At 36.2% G+C, this 20,290-nt stretch overlaps 1 protein-coding gene across 1 annotated transcript in view; it reads left to right on the top strand.

The window, feature by feature from the left end:
- ADGRV1 (adhesion G protein-coupled receptor V1) overlaps window positions 1-20,290 on the top strand; it is a gene marked incomplete at its 5' end in the record, with an annotated part of 444,372 nt that overhangs the window by 79,881 nt on the left and 344,201 nt on the right. The window contains 13 exons of the mRNA XM_079797671.1: window positions 4,829-4,959; window positions 7,378-7,477; window positions 8,073-8,252; window positions 8,895-9,058; window positions 10,870-10,960; window positions 12,801-12,879; window positions 12,983-13,121; window positions 13,722-13,863; window positions 14,929-15,191; window positions 17,500-17,675; window positions 18,687-18,811; window positions 19,591-19,748; window positions 19,845-19,991. Of these exons, the coding sequence (XP_079653797.1) occupies window positions 4,829-4,959; window positions 7,378-7,477; window positions 8,073-8,252; window positions 8,895-9,058; window positions 10,870-10,960; window positions 12,801-12,879; window positions 12,983-13,121; window positions 13,722-13,863; window positions 14,929-15,191; window positions 17,500-17,675; window positions 18,687-18,811; window positions 19,591-19,748; window positions 19,845-19,991 (1,895 nt within the window). The remainder of the gene's footprint in view (window positions 1-4,828; window positions 4,960-7,377; window positions 7,478-8,072; window positions 8,253-8,894; window positions 9,059-10,869; window positions 10,961-12,800; window positions 12,880-12,982; window positions 13,122-13,721; window positions 13,864-14,928; window positions 15,192-17,499; window positions 17,676-18,686; window positions 18,812-19,590; window positions 19,749-19,844; window positions 19,992-20,290) is intronic.

Genomic DNA, 20,290 nt, shown 5'->3' with positions numbered 1-20,290 from the left:
AAACAAGTGGTCCAAGTGTGTTGTTGCTGGTTAAAAACCTGCTGTCGCATATCAACCTATGAGCATGAGTTTGGTACAGGAAATAAAACACTGAATTGCTTTTACTGTTTACATGAGTGCTAGATTTTTAAAAATATATTTTCTAAACATAAATTGGGAGGAATTTCTATTTTTTTAACTTATTTTTCTTTTCCTTTGTTCCTAAACCTTTTTCCTAGAGTCTGAATTAGTTTTCTTTTTCAAAGACACTATATGTACTATTTCAAGAATTTAGTATTTCGTGTGTGTATTCTTTATATTGCCGTGAAATTGCACAGAGAAGAGTATACCAAGCATAAGGGTAACAAAGTGAATTAGTGAAAGCTTAATAGTGATTCTTCAAAGTTAACTGCTAAAAAAATGGGGTAAAAATGGGATTTTAACAATGTTAACGTTGCTTTGGCCTAGAATTGGAGTTTCATTTATGTGATTAGATTTAAAACATGGACTATACTGAATTTCTGGCTCTGGAGTGCATTTTAAATTCATGGGGAGGAATTGCTTTAGAGTTTAACAATGTACTGAATTCTGAAGAATGCTTTTTCTACATTTTTGTCCTAAAGCAATTGAACAAATGTCTAGTGGTAAATATTACTTTCTTTCAAATGTAATGGGAAGAATTTAGAAATATGGGACAATAGATTTTTACTGTGGTTGCAAACTGTGTATAAATGTGCTCTTTATAAATCTATGTGAGATGCTTCACTCAGTCACCCAACTTAGTAGTATCATAACCTCATGTTACGTTCAGTGGGTTTAAATTTTTTTCTTTTCTCAAAGATTCTATGAATCTTTTATAGGCAAAGATTTGAACAAGAAATGTAATTTTTAAAAATATAGATCAGCTATCTAGTTGTCCCTCAGTAAGCATGGGGGTTGGTTCTAGGACCCCTGAAAATATAAAAATCCATGTATGGTCAAGTCTCTTATGTAAGACTAGAGGCCTGGTGCACGAAATTCATGCACTCGGTGGGGAGTGGGGGGTGTCCCCTCAGCCTGGCCTGTGCCCTCTCACAGTCTGGGAGCCCCACGATCGATTGCTCTGCAGAGGGAGGCCCTGCCCGCCTGTTGCAGCGCCACCGCTAGGTAGCCTGAGCTTCCCTCTGCATGCATTTTATATTTCTACTAGAGGCCCAGTGCATGAAATTCGTGTATTGGGGTGGTGGGTGGTCTCTCAGCCCAGCCTGCCCCCTTTCACAGTCCAGGAGCCCTCAGGGGATGTCCTACTGATGGCTTAGGCCTGCTCCCCGTGGCCTAAGCTGCAATCTGGCCTCCCTCTGCGGATGGTGACCGGACTGATCAGGGAAAGGCACCACCCTCATCACCCCACTGCTGCTGCCACTGCCGGTCGCTGCAGCTGCCAAGGTGTTTTCATCAGCACGGACTCCAGTCCCTTCACCATGAAAAGATGACAACTTTCTTTAGGCATTTTCAAGATGTGTCTTTCATAGGATATGACATTTCTTTCTTTCTTTCTTTTTTTATCCTCACCTGAGGATATGTTTCCATTGATTTTTAGAGAGCGTGGAAGAGAGAGGTAAAGACAGAAAGAAACATCAATGTGAGAGGGACACTTTGATTGGTTGCCTCCTGCATGAGCCCTGACCTGGGCTCCAGCCAGGGAGGAGCCTGTAACCTAGGTTCATGCCCTTGATCAGAATCAAACCCAGACCCTGCAGTCCACAGGCCGAGGCTCTATCCACTGAGCCAAACCGGCTAGGGCAGGATATGACATTTCTTAGCCCTCCAGCAGCGGACCTTCATTTTTTCCTCCAGGAGTGTGGTGGAAAAACCCTAGATCACCTTCTTAGATTCTTATTACCCAAGTTACCAAGAACACTGCGTGGCGGCGTACAGGGAGCTTAGCCAATGAGTGGTCAGAAAAGGTGTTTCCTCTGCAGCTCACATGCAGAGGCCGCCCTGGTGTGTGTCCGCTGGGGTGGGGGCGTCTCGGAGCAGGTGCCCCTGTGTATCGTGTCTCCGCTCCAGCCTTCCCCCAGCCCCAGCCTCCCCGTGGCCGCTGGGGCTCGGGGCGTCATGCAGTCCCCTCCCGCCCATCTGTGCACACAGCTCCTCCTGAGCCGGTCGTGATGTAGCCTCCTGAGCTGGTTGTGATGCCTTAAGGCATCCCGGCTAATTTGTATATTACCTCTTTATATATATAGATTCCTTATCTGTATTAGGCTAGGCCTAGATTCTATATGATATATCTGTTTTAGAAATCACCATAGATTTCTTGTCTGGATGTAGTCAGATTATTTGGTAGATGAGGGTCCCCATTAGTCCTTCATGGGCAAAACCTAGAAGGCAGTGTAGTACTTGGTAACATTTTTGTTATGTAAAAAATTTATCTTTCCTCACAGACCTACCTTCTGTCCTTCCCATTATATAAGACTAAGCACTTGTTTTAAGTTTCTTCTTTTTTAAAGACAGTTCTTTGACTCCTTATCCAGGTAGAACGTAACTTTCTAGTAATATTGCCCAGGAGGCATTTTAAATGGACCTGGTTCCTGGGAGTTTGTCTTAAAGAGGCAGAATCAATACCTTCATTTTGATTATTTGAAAAAATTTTACACTATTCATGCTATTGACATAGTTAGATTATGTGTTCAAGGAATGCTTTGTTTATATTTTATGTGTGTGTGTGTGTGTGTGTGTGTGTGTGTGAAAGAGAGAGAGAGAGAGAGAGAGAGAGAGAGAGAGAGAGAGAGAGAGAGAGAGAATCATGTTGCAAATTGTGATTCTTGCAACATTTTCTTGCAAGTTCCTTGTATGGTAATGTGTTAAATTTTCAAAGATGATATTATTTAAGAGGTCTTATACTTTGAGTATTTTACATTTACTAAGTTTATAGAGGATTTTACTTCTTTCTCTCCTTAGCATTTTGTTTTCATTTTTACTTTATAATGTATATTTATTTCTAAATCTCTATGTATAATCTTGCAACCATAATTTTAAAAATTTATTGTGATTATAGGGTCCCCTTCAACATAGATATTTAACTTACATTTTGTTTCTTGCCACTTGTATTTTACTGTATTTTTAGCACTGATCAAGCTTTCATCATTTTCTTTTTGAAGTATTACTAGGTTGTTTGATTTAAAAAAATTTGAAAACCATGACTCTGTAAACCTTTTTATTTGTGTCACCAGACAACACTGTTGGTGAAAACAGCTTAATGACTCCAGGACTCTATCTGTGCCTTTCAGTAATGAGCCCTTTTTGTTCAATATAAACATGCTCTGTGAGAAATTCTGCACATTGTACTATAGAGAGACTCTGGGGTTTTATAGTAGCGCCTGTATTTGTTTGTATGAGTTAGTTATTCAAGTATAAAAAATGATAAATAGTATGCTGACAATTATGACTGATTAAACACAGTCTTTCAGTTAATCCAACCTTTTGATAATCTGATTTCTTAACTAGCAGTCTCTATATGTTAAAAAAACACACAAATAAGACATAGTCTACTAATGGAATGGTGACTAAATTTTTTTGTATTAAAACACTTAAAAATGTTTACATTGAACATTCAAATGTTTGAGGAAATCGTATTTAGAAATTTTTCTGATTCTTTTGCCTTATAATATCCTCTACTCTCCACAAATAATTTATTGTTCTAAAAATAAGTATGTTTATATTTAGTATACAAATTTAATTTTGTTTTTTTCAGTAATTTGAACTTAATATAATTTTTGAATTAATCCATATTTTAAGAAACCTTTCTATTAGTAATATTTTATTATCTTCAGAAATTAAAAAAATATGGCAGTTTAAAAATATGTGTAAAGGATATTTATATTTTATTTTATTTTTTCTCTGCTCATTTAAAAAGTATCAACTATGTTTACTTATTTGGATAAGTAGAAGTTATATTTTTAATGAATATGCATGGATTTCAACTATACTTCTATGCTATACAATTTGGATGTATTCTTTTAAAGCTTTAAAACTCATTTATTTTTTCACAATAATTATTTTTTTGGTGCTACAGTTCGTTAGTATACCTTAACTTGGGTTTGTCATCATGCAAAGCTTTAGAATTGAGCCTATTTTCAGCAAGCCACATGGCCCCCAGCAGTACTACATTTCACTTTCAGCAGTTTAAAAGAAATGCCTATAGTGATATTCTTCAATTTTACAAAATATTACATGAGGACAAAAGCCAGGAATGGAAAGTATCTAAAATACCTCAATTACCCAGGAAGGAAAACTGTAACTTTGTTGAAGTTACAGAGACTGATGTACAGATTTGACACCTTTCCTTTGTATTTCTTTTTATAAAACATAATCATTGATGGTATATGTAAGTTACAATTTAAAGAAATGTGATTTTCAGGTATTTGCAAGCATTTTTATGCATGCATTGTGTAAAATCACATTGCATATCAGTGTAAGGAATTGTGTCCTTTTGAAAAATGAAGGGAAATTTATTTGTGCTATTGTTAGTTTTGACCATGAGAACTTTCTTTAATTTACAGAACATTCATGTTCTGGTGCATGTTTTGGAGTGTATAAAAGTTTGTGTTTCCCATTATAGCATGTGTTTTTGTAACTTTTACATATTGAACTTCCTGAAGTTCTACTAAATAGAATTATTTATAAATGAGATACCCAGGCTAATAAACAATAAGCATGTATAAAGCTTTAAGAAAACCCAAAACAGAACAGCTTTGTAATGTTCTGGAAAAGGTACTGTAATAGTTGCATGTTTGGGATTTGGGTTTGGTTGAGTTCAAATGTTAAATTCCTTTCTCATTAAGCATTTATCTGTACATTTCACTTGCAGGAGAAATTTTGCAATTCCAAGTGATAAGAACACCCCCTGGTCGAGGAAATGTTACTGTCAACTGGAAAATTATTGGGCAAAATCTAGAACTCAATTTTGCTAACTTTACTGGACAACTTTTCTTTCCTGAGGTAAGACCACGAAGAAGAGCTTTACCAAACATATGTAGAGAAAACAGTGTTTGAGAAAAAGGAAAACTCTGATTATGTAATGCAAGGATTAATGGAGGTTGATGGGAGAGCTACTTGCTTGGAACCCTAAAGAAAGAACATTACTTGAATAAAGAATTTCTAAGACTTAAGGAATGGATTTGTTTTGCCATATGTGTTTGGTAGGTCTCCTTTAAAGAAATAGAAAAGGTCAACTTTGTATTTGAGACAGGCTCTATTGCTACTCTCCTGGCCTCCCATTATTGTCAACTGCATCATTCTGAAGACTGATAGTGCTTGTCCCCCATCCTACTCCTCACTGTCTGAGAACTTTAAATGCCTGGGAACAACAAATATAGCTCTAAAAATATATGTCTTTTATGGCCTGTTGACAAAATATTGCATGAAGATAATACTAAAAATATATTTTTGAGGTGCCATTTAGAGACTCTGATAGTTTGAAAAAGGTGATTGTCGAGAAATCTATATATATAAAATCTATATATATATAAAGAGCCAAGGTCATAACATCCAAAATCTATATATATATAAAGAGCCAGGGTCATAACATCCAAAACAACAGAAGGCTCGACCGAAGGCCAGCAGTCCAGATATAGGGATTATGTGTTTTTGTCTGTAAAGAGCATCTCCTCCTGCTGAAAAAGGCTCCCCGCCCTCCCCCCCATTTAAGCAATCCTATCCTATATAATCTATCTATACTAATAAAAGGGTAATATGCTAATTAGACCGGGTCGACTGGCCATCTTACAGACATCCGACTTCCTTCTGGATAAAGCCATGGTGGTGGGGGCCGAGGCAGAGACAGTTAGGGGTGATCAGGCCAGCAGGGGAGGGCAGTTGGGGGCGAGATCAGGCTGGCAGGGAAGGGCAGTTGGGGGTGATATCAGGCTGGCAGAGGAGGGCAGTTGGGGGCAAGATCAGGCCGGCAGGGGAGGGCAGTTAGGGGTGATCAGGCAGGCAGGCAGAGAGGTTAGGGGCAATCAGACATGCAGGGGGGCAAGGTAGGGGCAATCAGACATGCAGGGGGGCAAAATAGGGGCTATCAGGCCAGCAGGGGGGCAAGGTAGGGACGATCAGGCTGGCAGGGGGGCAAGGTAGGGGTGATCAGGCCGGCAGGCAGGTGAGTGGTTAGGAGCCAGTCATCCCGGATTGTGAGAGGGATGATAGAGTTACAATAAAGTGGTGCCAATTTTCTAAAAGCTTTTATAAAGTTACTAGAGGCCCGGTGCACAGATTCATGCACCAGTGGGGTCCCTCGGCCTGGACTGCGGGGATTGGGCCTAAACCGGCAGTTGGACATCCCCCAAGGGGTCTCAGATTGGAGAGGTTGCAGACCAGGCTGAGGAACCCCCCTCTGTGCACGAATTTCATGCACCAGGCCTCTTCTCTATATATATAAAAGCCTAAGTGACCGGCCTACTGGCCAGTATCTATAACATACACTGACCACCAGGGGGCAGACACTCAGCGCAGGAGCTGCCGAGCGACAGCCACTTTGCAGAGTGCCGTCTCACACTCTGGGACCCGTTGGGGGATGTTGGGCTGCCGGTTTTGGACCGATCCCCGCAGTCCAGGCTGAGGGACCCCACTGGTGCACGAATTTGTGCACTGGACCTCTAGTAACTTTATAAGAGCTCTTAGAAAATTGGCACCACTTTATTGTAACTCTATCATCTTCCTCTCTTCCCCACATTCACTTGGTGAATTCTTGTTTGATAATGCGTTTAATTCTTTTTCTTTGTATTTCTACTGTCTCAATATTAAGCCAAGCCCCTATAACCGTCAGCCTTGAGTACTGCACTGGATTTCTAATTCCTGTTCTCGCTGAAGCTCTGGTCTTTTCCATGTTCGAGTTTTTCCTGTTCACCACTGCCATAGAATCTCCCCAACTCGTTGCTTTGTCTGAAATTGTCAACCATGCTACATTGCTCATTGAATAAGATCTACATTACTCATCTCAGTATTCAATTAGTCCCAATCTGCCTTAAGCCTGGTTTCCCATGAGTGAATGATTTTTTAAATTTAATTTATATTTTTAAGCCACAGAACACTTGGCTTAAATAAAAATGTGTTTGGATGCACAATTTTTTACAATCCTCACTTGAGAATATATTTCCAGAGTGAGAGGAAGGGAGAAAAAGAGTGAGAAACATTGATATGAAAGAGAACTATCTATCTGTTTGACCAGGGATCAAACCTGCAACCTGGATATATGCTCTGATTGGGAATCAAACTCACAACCTTTGGTGTATGAGTCGATTCTCCAACCACTGAGCGACCTGGCCAGGCCTGAGTGCACAATTTTTAAGGCCAATAAAAGTAGGAGATATTTTGTGTTTAGGGATAATATGGGCATGAATTTCTTTCTGTTTGACATAGGGGTCATTGAGTAATATAATATGTGTGCATTTGTTGGACGACAGCATTCCTGAGGAGAAAGAAGTTTACCAAGTCATTTTGTATGATGTCAGGACACAAGGTAATTGAGAATTCAATTTTAAATTTTTGCTGGTATATTAATTTCTTTTAAAAAGTAACAGTTATCTATAAACTTAACAGTTAATGTTACTTTATATATCATCTGTTCCTAAAAATGTTAAATCCATAAAACATCACCTCAGAATGGGAATATATTATCTTCAGGTACTCAGGATCAACCTCTAAAAATTTTGCTAAATATTTTCTTATGGAATAAAAGTTTTATGTAATTAATTTTATACTAGAAGTCCAATTTGGATTTAGACCCAGTATTTGTATATTTAAAATTCAGTCATTTTGAGAAAATTATCTGGTACTTTCCTCAGTTCCTACTCAATTTCTGTTATTCAGATGATCAATCTAGCAAATAATGACAGTAATATGTCAAGTGAAAAAATTCATGATTTGCTATCTAGAAAAAGAAGATTAAAATGCAGATCCTCTTACTCAGCCTGAAGATTTCTATTAAGAACATGAGCAAAATGGAACACTTTCTGTCTACTTTAATATGTTTCAGAGAATGAGGTTACATTTTACGTACTTAGAAGTTAATGCCGAGTCACTGTCATCATTTTTGTGCTCCCTGACAATTTTAGGAGTCCCACCGGCCGGAGTCGCTCTGCTTGACGCTCAGGGATATGCGGCTGTCCTGACTGTGGAAGCCAGTGATGAACCACATGGAGTTTTAAATTTTGCTCTTTCATCAAGATTTGTTTTGCTGCAAGAGGCTGACATAACGATTCAGCTTTTCATCAACAGAGAATTCGGATCTCTAGGTTTGTGTTGCTCTGGAGTGAATGGGGTTTCCTGACAGGTACTTTTTCAGTATCCTACTTGTGTGGGTGAAAGCCATGGCTGAAACAAATAAGGGACAGGAAAAGCATTAATACCAGTATTTATTAATTTTAGGATAGGACTTTATAACTTCTTTATGTTTGATAGATTAAAGTAATTTTACATTGTCACAAAAATGCTATGTAACAAATAGACAGAACATCTCAGCATAATAATAATGTTGTCTGTGGGGTCCACTAACTTAGGCTGGGCTTGGGGTGGTTCTATTCCATATGTCTCTCATTCTTCGCCCGGGACCAGCAGAAGTTCAAGGAAGCTAGTAAAAGCATGCCAGGCCCCCTGAGGGCTAGGCTCAGAACTAGCACCTCTTCCCTTTATTGTGTACTGTCAGCCAAAACAGGTCACACAGCCAAACTCAGAGCCTAGAGGCAGGGCAGTATGCCTGCCAACCGTGGGACATCACTGAGCCATTACATGAGTGAAGGTCAGGGATATGGGAAGCTGTGAGGAGCTGGGTTAATAATACAAACCACTAAGGTGCTTTTAGGAAAACCTAAGAGTTCCCAGTGAGATACTATATTAAAAGTTTAATTATAAAATCTTTTCCCATCCAATTCAACTAGGAGCCATTAATGTCACATATACCACAGTTCCTGGAATACTGAGTCTAAAGAACCAGACAGAAGGAAACTTAGCTGAGCCAGATGTTGACTTTGTCCCGGTAGTTGGCTTTCTGATTTTAGAAGAAGGGGTAACAGCAGCAGCCATCAACATAACTATACTCGAGGTAAACTCTTCTTTTGCTTTACTGTATTAAATCCAAATAACCACACAGAAAGTAGAAATTGATGGAATATTCTGGAACCTTTAAATCAGCTTATCTCTTTTTGTGATTTTTTTTTTTAAAACCACACAGGGGTTTCTGCTGTTGTCTAGATAGGCTGGTCTGCAGTTGTGTATTTTATTATAGAAATATCTTGTGATAAAGACAATTTCCTTACGGCAGTCCTCTTTAGGATGGCATCGGCCTAAGAGATTCTAAAGGAGCATTTTGGTTACTCTAAAGGTTTCATTGGATCAGCAAATCGATGTTGCATCTTAATTTTTAGGACTGGTTAAATTAGAGGGACTGAGAGACCTTGGAGAGGTTGATGGCTTAAAATGTGATTATGGTTACTGCCTTGTGTTTCTCAGTGGTTAGAGCATCAGCCTGCACACTGAAGGGTCATGAGTTCAATTCCCAGTCAAGGGCACGTACCTGGGTTGCAGGTTCGATCCTCAGCCAGGTTGGGGCTGGTTCAGGAGGCAACCAATTGATGTGCCTCTTTCACATAGATGTTTCTCTCTCTTTTTCTCTCTGTCTCCTCCCACCCCCTATGCCGAACTGCCCCCTGCCTCCACTCTCTCTGAAAATCAATTGGAAAAATGTCCTTGGGTAAGGATCTAAAAAATGTGATTAAGGTCAAACTTATAGTCAGTCTCTTTGACTATCAGTGATTATGGTCAATCTCTCTATATCCCACCCAACCCCTTGGCAACCAGTTTTCTACTCTGTTTCTATGAGTTTGACTTTTCTTTTTTCTTTTTAAGATGCCACATTTAAGTGATACCATACATTATTTGTCTTCTTCTGCCTAGTTTATTTCACTTAGCACAATCCCTTTTGATGCAAATGGCAGGATTTATATCTTTCTCGTGGCTGAATAATATTCCTCTGTGTGTGTGTGTGTAGTATTAGTAGTAGTAGTAGTAGTAGTAGTAGTGTGTCTTCTTCATCCATTCATTCCTTGACAGACACTTAGGTTGTTTTCATATCTTGTTTATTGTAAATAATGCTGCAGTGAATATGGGGGTGCATATATCTCTTTGATATCCTGTTTTCATTTCCTTTGGATATATACCCAGGTGTGAAATTGCTGGATTATATGTTTGTTCTTTTTTTAAAATTTTTGAGGAACCTCATATTATTTTGCATAGTAGCTGCACCAGTTTATATTCCCACCAACAGTGCACAAAGGTCCCTTCTCCACATCCTTGCTAACACTTCTTGTCTTTTTGATAATACCCATTCTAACAGATGTTAGGTGATATCTCATTGTGATTTTCATTTGCATTTTCATGATGATTAGTGATGTTGAGCACCTTTTCATGTACCTATTGGTCATTGTGTACCTCCCTTGGAAAATGTCTATTCAGTTTCTTTGCACATTTTTAATCAGATTGTTTGATTTTTGGTATTGAGCTTGTGAGTTCTTTACATATGTTAGATGTATGATTTGTAAATATTTTTTCCTGTTCCACAGATTGCCTTTTCATTTTGTTGATAATTTCCTTTGCTGTACACAAGCTTTTTAGTTTGGTGTAGTTCTACTTACTTATTTTTGCTTTTGTTGTTTTTGCGTTTGGTGTCAAATTAAAAATACAATTGCCATGACTTTTTGACATGTTGATCTTTTCTAATTTATGTTAGCATTTTTATATTTTCTGTATACAATTTAAGAATATATATATTTATAAGATCATTTGAAAAACAGCTTGTCAGAGGTAATTACTTTGAGAGCATAGTCATAGGGAGTTTAATGGATGTAATTTCTGCAGGATGATATACCAGAACTGGAAGAATACTTCCTCGTGAACTTAACTTATGTTGAACTTATGGCTCCTTTAACTTCATTTCCTCCTAGACTAGGTATGGTGGATTTTTGTTTGTTTCTGTTTACTCACTGCAAACAAAGTTATTTAATTTTTAAATCAGAAGTAGTCATTGTGATGTTTGTTAATATCAGTTATGTGTAAAATAATTACGCTTTTAGATTTATTTTAATTTAGAGACTATTGCAGTTTGACTATTGGACATTGTAAACACATTTAAGGATTATTGTGTGATGTTTTTTACATCTTACAACCATTTTATAACCGAATTTGTAATCTTCAAAATTAAATTAGTTCTTAGGAAGGCATTTTTCTTTTAAAATTTATTTTGCTGTTTTCATTAGATCTCTAAACTATCAAATGATTTTATTATATCTTAGGTTAATCAGAGTGTTTTTGTATTTGTTGTGTTCTTATTTCTTTTTGACCTTTTATCTCTTTCTTTTCATGCTTAGAAAAAACTCATTTAATTCATTACAGACTGAAAGGTAAAACTTGAACCTCAGTACAAATTTATGTAGATTATTTATTTTTAAAAGACAGACACCTGTTTGTGGTTTGGACATTTAATATTGGGAAATTTGTTTGAAACTTGTAGCTGTGACAGCCCAGTAGGGGGTGGTAGTGTATAGCACAGAGGTAGCCTGCCTTCCTTTTTTTTTTAGTTAGAAGTTGCCCTGGGCAGATGGGAAATTAGTCTGAGTTAAAGAAGGAGAAGCATGGCCAAGAGCAGAGGCCTGGGTAATAGGAGTTTCTTATTCACTTCTGAGCTCAACAGGATAACTTTGAAAATATCAAAAGGAAATCACCAGTTTTCAACACACCACTGTTTGATAAATTTCAGTTATTTTGCAAAAGAAATAAATGACTCCAGAGACTAGGCCGTGTACATCAAGTAGTTATTATGGGATAGTTATCATTCACACTAAGAGAGCTAACAAAATAATTCATATTTCTTTAAAACTCATATTAAAGGTAATTTGAATAGTTTAACTTTTATTGAGTGCTTTCTAATGCTCCTGTTCCAAGTGCTTTTAAACATTAGTACCTTTATTCCCTGTTATCTTCCCATTTTACAGATGAGGGAGCTGAGGCTAAGAGAAGCTAAGTAACATGCCCAAAGTCACACAGTGAGGAAATAGTGGAGCTGGGATTCTGCTTTGCAGCCTCTAGTCTGTCTGATGGACACAGCTCCTGATTTTATATTATTTGCTCAACAATGTATTCTCTTCACTCAGAGAGAATTACTCTCCATACCCTCCCCCTACTCAGTCAGCTGCCAACACTACCCCCAGATTAAGATAGTACCTCTGGAATTTAAAAGGTATAGGACAAACATATTTAAAAAACAAAACTAAATGGTAACAGGATTTGTTATTAGTATTTCAAAACTGAATAATGGATATTGGTAACATACTGACTGGGTGGACAGAATACAAAATAAAAAGGGATAAGAGCAGTTTACTTCAATGTTAGTCTCTCTTTATTTCTCCTAATCTTTTCCCCATCTTTCCCACCTGTCTCAGCTTCTGTTTGTATCCACCTCTGTCTGTCTCTCTTTTCTCCTCATACATTTTTCTCTGCAGTACTCCCTGCCTCTCTCTCCCCATTTCTTTCTCTTTGTTCTTTCTACTCTTCCCAAATCTTCTCAGCTGGTTAAATTTCAGTAAGTCAGTGCCTCTTGTTAGCAGTTTTCTTATTCAGATGTTATAAGCATTAATGTCTTTATTTTCTTAAACATCTTCTGAATAATGTTGCCAATACCTCTAAATTAGGAATTAATGTAGTCTTCAAGAGACTACCTTTAAATTCTATATAAAATAGTTCTTTTAAAATAATTTATATTTATGTTAAAGTGCATTTCTATGTTTTTTCAGATTCAGAGGGCTTGACTGCACAAATTATTATTGATGCCAACGATGGTGCTCGAGGCAAAATCGAATGGCAATATAGCAGGTAAGCCCAAGGCCACAAGGGAGTCCTTTTCTGAGGTCCAGATTCTTTACTATTTGTACAGTAAAAGGTTATAAGGAAAATGCTTGTATTCTTTTTCTTACAGGTTTGAAATTAATGAAACCCAAGGACGTTTAACACTGATCGCCCAGAGGAGTGAGGGGGCTTTGGGCCACGTCTCCTTGTTCGTGTACGCCCAGAATTTGGAAGCACAGCTGGGGCTGGATTACAGCTTTACCCCAATGGTGAATTCCTTAAGAATGATAATGACTTAAGCCCTCTATAAACAAATTAATATAAAATAATAAACTGTGACATATTCCCACTGTAAATTAGGGCAGAGGACTTCCACATAGTGGAGTAGCTCTCTTCACTGTTTACGATAGCATATAAGTTGTATTTCCAATACTATTCTAAAGATTAATCTGTATTTTATTAATGCATTATTTTATTGCAATATTTAATACTGAAGTATTATAATGTTACAGAATTTATATTATTAGGGGACCTCAGAGTGTTTCTTATGCTTCTTGAAAATTTAACTGTTGTATTTCACTGTTTTGATGTACTTTGAAACACATTTATTGTTTTAAAATACATTTTACTTTGTCTCTTTATGCCTTTTATTACTTAACCAAACGTTTACTTCCTTCTATTATTCCACAAATTTTACTTTCCAAACTTAATATTGTTAATTTAAATTTTAAAAAATTAAGCAAAAAAGAAAAAAATCCCTGTTAAATCATTTATTTCACTTTCACAACTATATTGTATTGTATTTCCATTCTGTGAAAATGCAGAGTATATTTAAATATCATACTGTCTACTTTTACTTTCTTGACCAGATTCTTCATTTTGCTCATGGAGAACGGTATAAAAATGTTGACATCATGATTCTTGATGATGATATTCCAGAAGGAGATGAAAAATTTCAGCTGATTTTAACAAATCCTTCTCCTGGACTAGAACTGGGGGGAAGTACAATAGGTAATTGATAATTTCTTATACACAGCTCCCTCTCCCTCATGCTCTTTTCCTAATATAGAGCCAGATATAAAGGGATTAGTCTTGATGGCTTTTTATGCTCACAATACAAAATATTTTAAGTTAAGCATTTTGGAATTTCTGTGTCAATGTAACAATGCTGCTAGCGTGTGTGTGTGTGTGTGTGTGTGTGTGTGTGTGTGTGCGTGTGTATGTGTAAGATGAAACAGTAGGTTGGTAACAAAGATAATATTAAGTAATTTCCCTAGTTATTACAGGTTTTATTTAATTTATAAATGTCTTTCCTTTGAATTTGGAGTTTACATTGATTTCCTTTTTAGCAGTAGAAGGAATGCCAAGGTAGCTGTTTTAGTGTCATCTAATTGCAGTAGTATTTACACATAGAGTTGAAATGTATTGACACCTGAGGACTGCCAATGGGAGCCATAATTCTTTGGTTGGAACAGTTTAATATTGTTAGCAAAAATCATCCTGGTTACCTGCTTGTTAGCTATCATGCTGAGTGCTTAGAGAAGGTAAAAAGGAGAAAAATGAGGAAACCTCATGGACACACTGAACTTCAGGATGGAAAGGGCTCTAAAACAGGGGTAGTTCTGACTCTGTTTTTTCCATTACTTTGACACCTGTAGCCTGGTTGATCACTCCAGGATAGTGAGGACAGGCATCCTTGTCTTATTTCTGTTTTTAGTGGCAATGCTTCTAATTGTTCAACATTAACTTTGTTGTTTTGTTTTTTCTGTTTGTTTTTTTTTGCTATTGGGTTCTCAGAGGTATCACTTTATGAGGTTGAGGGAACTGTCTTTTATTACGAGCTTACTGAGTATTTTTATGTCATATGTGAATATAAATTTTAATAAATGCTTTTAAAAATTCCTTTGCTTCTTGACAAAGGGATTTCTTAACATTGGGATGCGGGGAAATTTTCCCCTTGTTTTAAGGTGATCCAGAGAAGAATTAGCCTACTTTACAATGAAGCATCAATACACTTCCCAGCACTTACAAGCCATTCTATTTTCATTTATTACTTCAACATTTTTATTTTGACAGCCGTAATTACTGTCCTTGCTAATGATGATGGCCCTGGAGTTCTATCATTTAACAACAGCGAGCACTTTTTTCTGAGAGAACCAGCAGCTCTCTATGTACAGGAGAGTGTTGCAGTATTATACATTGTTCGGGAACCTGCACAAGGACTGTTTGGAACTGTGACAGTTCAGTTCATTGTGACTGAAGTGGATTCTTCAGTGGAGTCTAAAGACCTGACTCCTTCCAAAGGCTATATTGTTTTAGAAGAAGGTGTTCGATTCAAGGTACAGTATGAGCCTTCACGGACAGGGAATAATCATCTTTTAAATTTACAAAATAATATTTCCTTAGAAGAGCACCCTAGGTCCTAGAAAGAAAAAAGTATTTCCAGCATAGATATTAGGAAAAGACATGGTTAGATGACTGTGTGAAAGTGCCACGTGCTATATAGTTTATAGAGAGCGCAGCTGGAAAAATTTGCTCTGTGAGTTAGGCAGTGGAATGTGCAAATAAAAAAGAAAATATGTGTATTGCTATTTTAAAATTCAAGCATATTCAAATGGAACACTTCAATTTATATGTCTATAAACCATAAGCTAAAAAAAAACTCTAAACCATTCTTGAAGCCTCAGCACAATCACTCCTTCCTGTCATGTTTTCATTAAGTAAAATATAACTGCTTACTTCAGACTGCTTGTTTCAGAAGCAGGTGTCCTATGTGAATGGGAATAGCTCATTGGAGAAAAAATACTGGATTTGGATTACTTACAAATGTGATCTAAACTAGCAGAAGTTTATCTCCAAAAACCTTTTTTCCTATATATTAATAATTTTGTTTTTAAACTTTATTTTTAAAACATAGTTTAAATTAGCTAATTCTACTATCTTAACATATTTTAAGCTCACAATATAATAAAGTATAATTCTAAAATAATATATTTATCCTAGTTCATCTAAAAGCAGTCCATCCAATAATTAAAATGCTTTATTTATGATCAGTTTATGTAAACTGAGTACATTTTTAGTGCATATTCATTTGCATGTTTAATTTTTCACATTCTTTGAAATTTAGAACCTTTAAAATTTTTTTCAAGGACACTTATCTTCATATAGATATTAAAGAATTCAAATTTGAAGTATATTATGAATTTGCCATTGCTTTACATCCACATGCTTTCTAAAAAATGTTTTTAATTAAATTGAAAAATATTTTTAATTATCTTGTGTGGGGTTTTTAAAATATTTTTATTGATTTCAGAGGAAGGGAGATGGAGAGCAAGATAGAAACATCAATGATGAGAGAATATCATTGACTGGCTGCCTCCTGCATGCCCCCTACTGGGGATCAAGCCTGCATCCCAGGCATGTGCCCTGACCTGGAAACAAACTGGGGACTTCTTGTTATTAAATCGGTGCCAACCACTGCACCACACCAGGCCAGGTTGTGGTGTTTTCTTAAAAAACTTTTTTTTACAGTGTGTTTGAAGACCTACCTTACTGTTCATTAGGCAAATTAAATGTTAGAGAAATTGGAATAAATTTTCCTTTCACACACATGATGATTTTTTCCTCCAACATGTTTTTGATTTTGACGTATAAAAGATAAAATATACAAATCTTAAGTGTATATCTCAATGACTTTAAAAATATGTATGCACCCATGTAACCACCACTCATATTAAGATATTGAACATTATCATCACTGAAAAGTTTCTTGCTCTCCCCAGAGGAAACTACTTTTCAGGTTCTATCATTAAAGACTCATTCTAGTCTGGCCAGCGTGGCTCAGTGGTTGAGCGTTGACCTATGAACCAGGAGGTCATGGTTCGATTCCAGATCAGGGCATATGCCTGGGTTGTGGGCTCGATTCCCAGTGTAGGTTGTGCAGGAGCCAGCCAATCAGTGATTCTCTCTCATCATTGGTGTTTTTATCCCTCTTCCTCTCCCTTCCTTTTTGAAATCAAATTAATATTTTTTTAAAGCCTCATTTTACTGGTTCTTGAACTTCATATAAGTAGAATCATAGAGTATGTAATCTTTTGTGTCTCGCTTCTTTTGTGCAGTGTAATTTTTGAGATCTATATGGTTGCACACATCAGTAGTTGTGTGTTTTTATTTTTTATTATTTTTTTTGCTGAGAAACATTTAATAAAATAGACCACTATTTGTTTATGTATTCTCCTGTTGATGAACATTTGTGTGTGTGTTTTTAAATTAGGGCCTACAATGGTTATAAAGTTTTAATAGCGAATCCTAGACTAGAATGAGACTAATACAGTTGTATAGCTAGAGCAGGATAAAGAGTTAGCAAAAATGAATATATAAATTTAATTTTAATCTTAATGTTATTTTTAAGTGCCATAAGTATTTATTTTTAGACACTTCTGTGCCATACATTACAGTGTTGAAAATCTTGAAGTTAGTAAATGGAAAGAGTTGTAACTATCACATTATGGGGATCAATATTAGAATTTAAGAAAAGGTGATGCTTCCAAAACATATTATTTTATTGTCAAAAATGTTTAACAGATTTTTCTGTCTGTTGTAGAAATACTATATTTTAGTAACTTTATCTTTTGATTTTGTTTTCAGGCCCTACACATATCTGCCATATTAGACACGGAACCAGAAATGGACGAGCATTTTGTTTGTACCTTGTTTAATCCGACTGGAGGTGCTAGACTAGGGGCACGTGTTCGAACCCTGATAACAGTTTTGCAAAACCAGGCCCCTCTGGGGCTATTCAGTATCTCTGCAGTTGCAAATAGGTATAGTTTATTCAAAAGGAAATTGCCACTTCTGAAGCTAAGTAGGAAATATTTTTTAAATATGTTTTTATTGATTTTAGAGATAAAGGAAGGGAGAGGGAGAGAGAGATAGAAACATCAATGATGAGAGAGAATCATTGATTGGCTGCCTCCTGCAAGCCCCCTACTGGGGACCAAGCCTGAAACCTGGGCATATGCCCTGACCAGGAATCAAACTATGACCTCCTGGTTCATGGGTCAATGCTCAACCACTGAGCCACACCAGCTGGGCAGGATATATTTTTTTGACATAGAGAAAATGCAGAAGGAAATTGAGCTCTGACTATCTTAAAAGGGATTTTTAATATGCGCTCTAGCAGATAGATTCAGAGAGGACATATGCCCTCTCATAACAGGGACTGTCAGAAACTTAATCATGTCCTCCATAATGATGTTATTAGAATTCTTATTTTCCCAAAGTTTACACTTTCAGGTAATGGCTTGCACTGTTTGTTTATTTTTCCAATAATAATAAAAAGTGAGAAATAATAGAAATTATATTTAGTTAGACTAAATGAATTACTCTTCAAAGACACATTACCATGATTATAGTGTAAAATTACCTCTGGAGGCTGAAAATTTTTTTTTTATATTTTAGAAATATTTCAATAGATCTTATTTCACTGATACACTAGATCAGTGAATTCCTGACTTATTTTTTCTCTGTCACATGTTTTTGTTTTATGTGAGAAATAACAAGTTTTTTTTTTTATTTTTTAGAATATGCAGCATGAAGTTACTATCAGTATTTTGTTATGATCCTAGTATCAGAGTATTACATTTGTGCTTTTAAAAAATCTTCATAAATGAATATTTTTGAGCTGTAGAGTCTAGTCTTCCTGCTCTATAAAATTTGTGGATGGAGCTTACCATGGCTTGTGTAAATTTAAAAATGTATTAAATATATTATAGCATTGTGATATATATTTTAATGTGCTTTTTCTGCTTTCCATAATCATTTGTTTTCTTTAGAGCCACCTCTATAAAGATTGAAGAAGCCAACAGGACTGTATATTTAAACGTGTCACGTACTAATGGTATTGATTTAGCTGTGAGTGTGGAGTGGGAGACGATATCCGAAACAGCCTTTGGCATGAGTATGTTTCATTTCTTATGAGAACAAAATTCTATAACGAAGAAAGATTGCATGTATAAAATTTACATATTCCCTCTTGAATTGTATATTATGGATCTGTTGAAAATGGAGAAAAGATATGTAATTCTTTTATTGCACCCACAGATACTTATTGAAGTCCTATTATGTGTCAGGCATAGGTCTAAACTCACAGAGCTTAGAATTTAAAGGGGTGACAGAAATAAAACAAGTAAAAATCAGTGTGTAGTTTAAACTGTAATAAATGTTTTAGAGGGGAAGTTGTTAGTGTTGTGAGAACATAAATGAATGCTTCTCAGGAGTATCAAAGTTTGAACTAAGACAAAATACTAAGTAAAGATTGATTAAGCCAAGACATGGGTTGGAGGAACATGAAGGAAAAAGTGGGAAACCAATGAGGCAGACATCTAGAGTCATTAAAAAAAAGAATGTAAATGAAAAACTTTAGAGTGGCCATTGGGTTTATAAATAATGGGAGTGTTGAGTTTGAAGAGTTAGACAACACTAGATCATTCAAGAGGTTGAAGAACATGTTACGGGCATTTGTCTTAATTCTAGGATTAATGGAAAGCCTTTGAGTGCTTTAAGCAATGGGAAGGGTTACTATGCATATATAGCATAAGGTGGTATGATCACATTTGTGCTTTAAAGACATCCTCAGTGCCATATAAAGAATGGGCTGCACTGTTTGAATAATAAACTCAGAATTGATAAAGTTTGGAAGGGATTATGCACTTGTAAATTATGATATATGTTTTTCAGGGGGAATGCATATTGTGTTTTCCATATTTCAAAGTTTTTTCGATGCCTCGGCTTCTGGCTGGTGTTTCTTTACTTTGGAAGATTCAATATATGGTGTAATGTTAAGAAAGGTGTCTTCTACTATTTACCGATGGCAAGGGGTTTTTATTCCACTTGAGGTAAGCATCGTTTATTTTATAGTATACAAAATAAGATGTGCATGTAAATGTTGGCTACCTCGTGAATTACAGTTATTTTTATCCCTTATATCCTAGGATTTAAATATAGAGAATCCTAAAACTTGTGAGGCCTTTCATATTGGACTTTCTCCCTACTTTGTGATTACTCATGAAGAAAGAAATGAAGAAAAGCCTTCTGTTAACAGTGTGTATACATTCACATCTGGACTCAAATTATTCCTGGTAAAAGAAACAAACAACAAAAAACTTTACTTTTTTGTAGATTGCTTTATTTAAAAGAAAAATTAGATTTGTAAACTTGATCTAAATGGAAGTTAATGCATGGTCTATGGTCATGTGGAAAGGGCTTTTGGCAAGTTGATACTCATTCGAGCAAGGTGTCTTAATCTGGGGATGTTTTTGTCTTTCTTGAAAGGATCCCTAGTTAGGCATATCTAGATATCAGAAGGATTTTCCAAGTTTTGAACTTCAAATACTGACTCATACTATTACTCTATTCAGATCCTTTTTTAGTTTTATTC

This window comes from Cnephaeus nilssonii (genome assembly GCF_951640355.1).
Source record: "Cnephaeus nilssonii genome assembly, chromosome: 2".
Lineage (NCBI taxonomy): Eukaryota > Metazoa > Chordata > Mammalia > Chiroptera > Vespertilionidae > Cnephaeus > Cnephaeus nilssonii.
The sequence above is the reverse complement of the archived record's forward strand: the minus strand, read 5'-3'. Positions and strand labels throughout refer to the sequence as shown.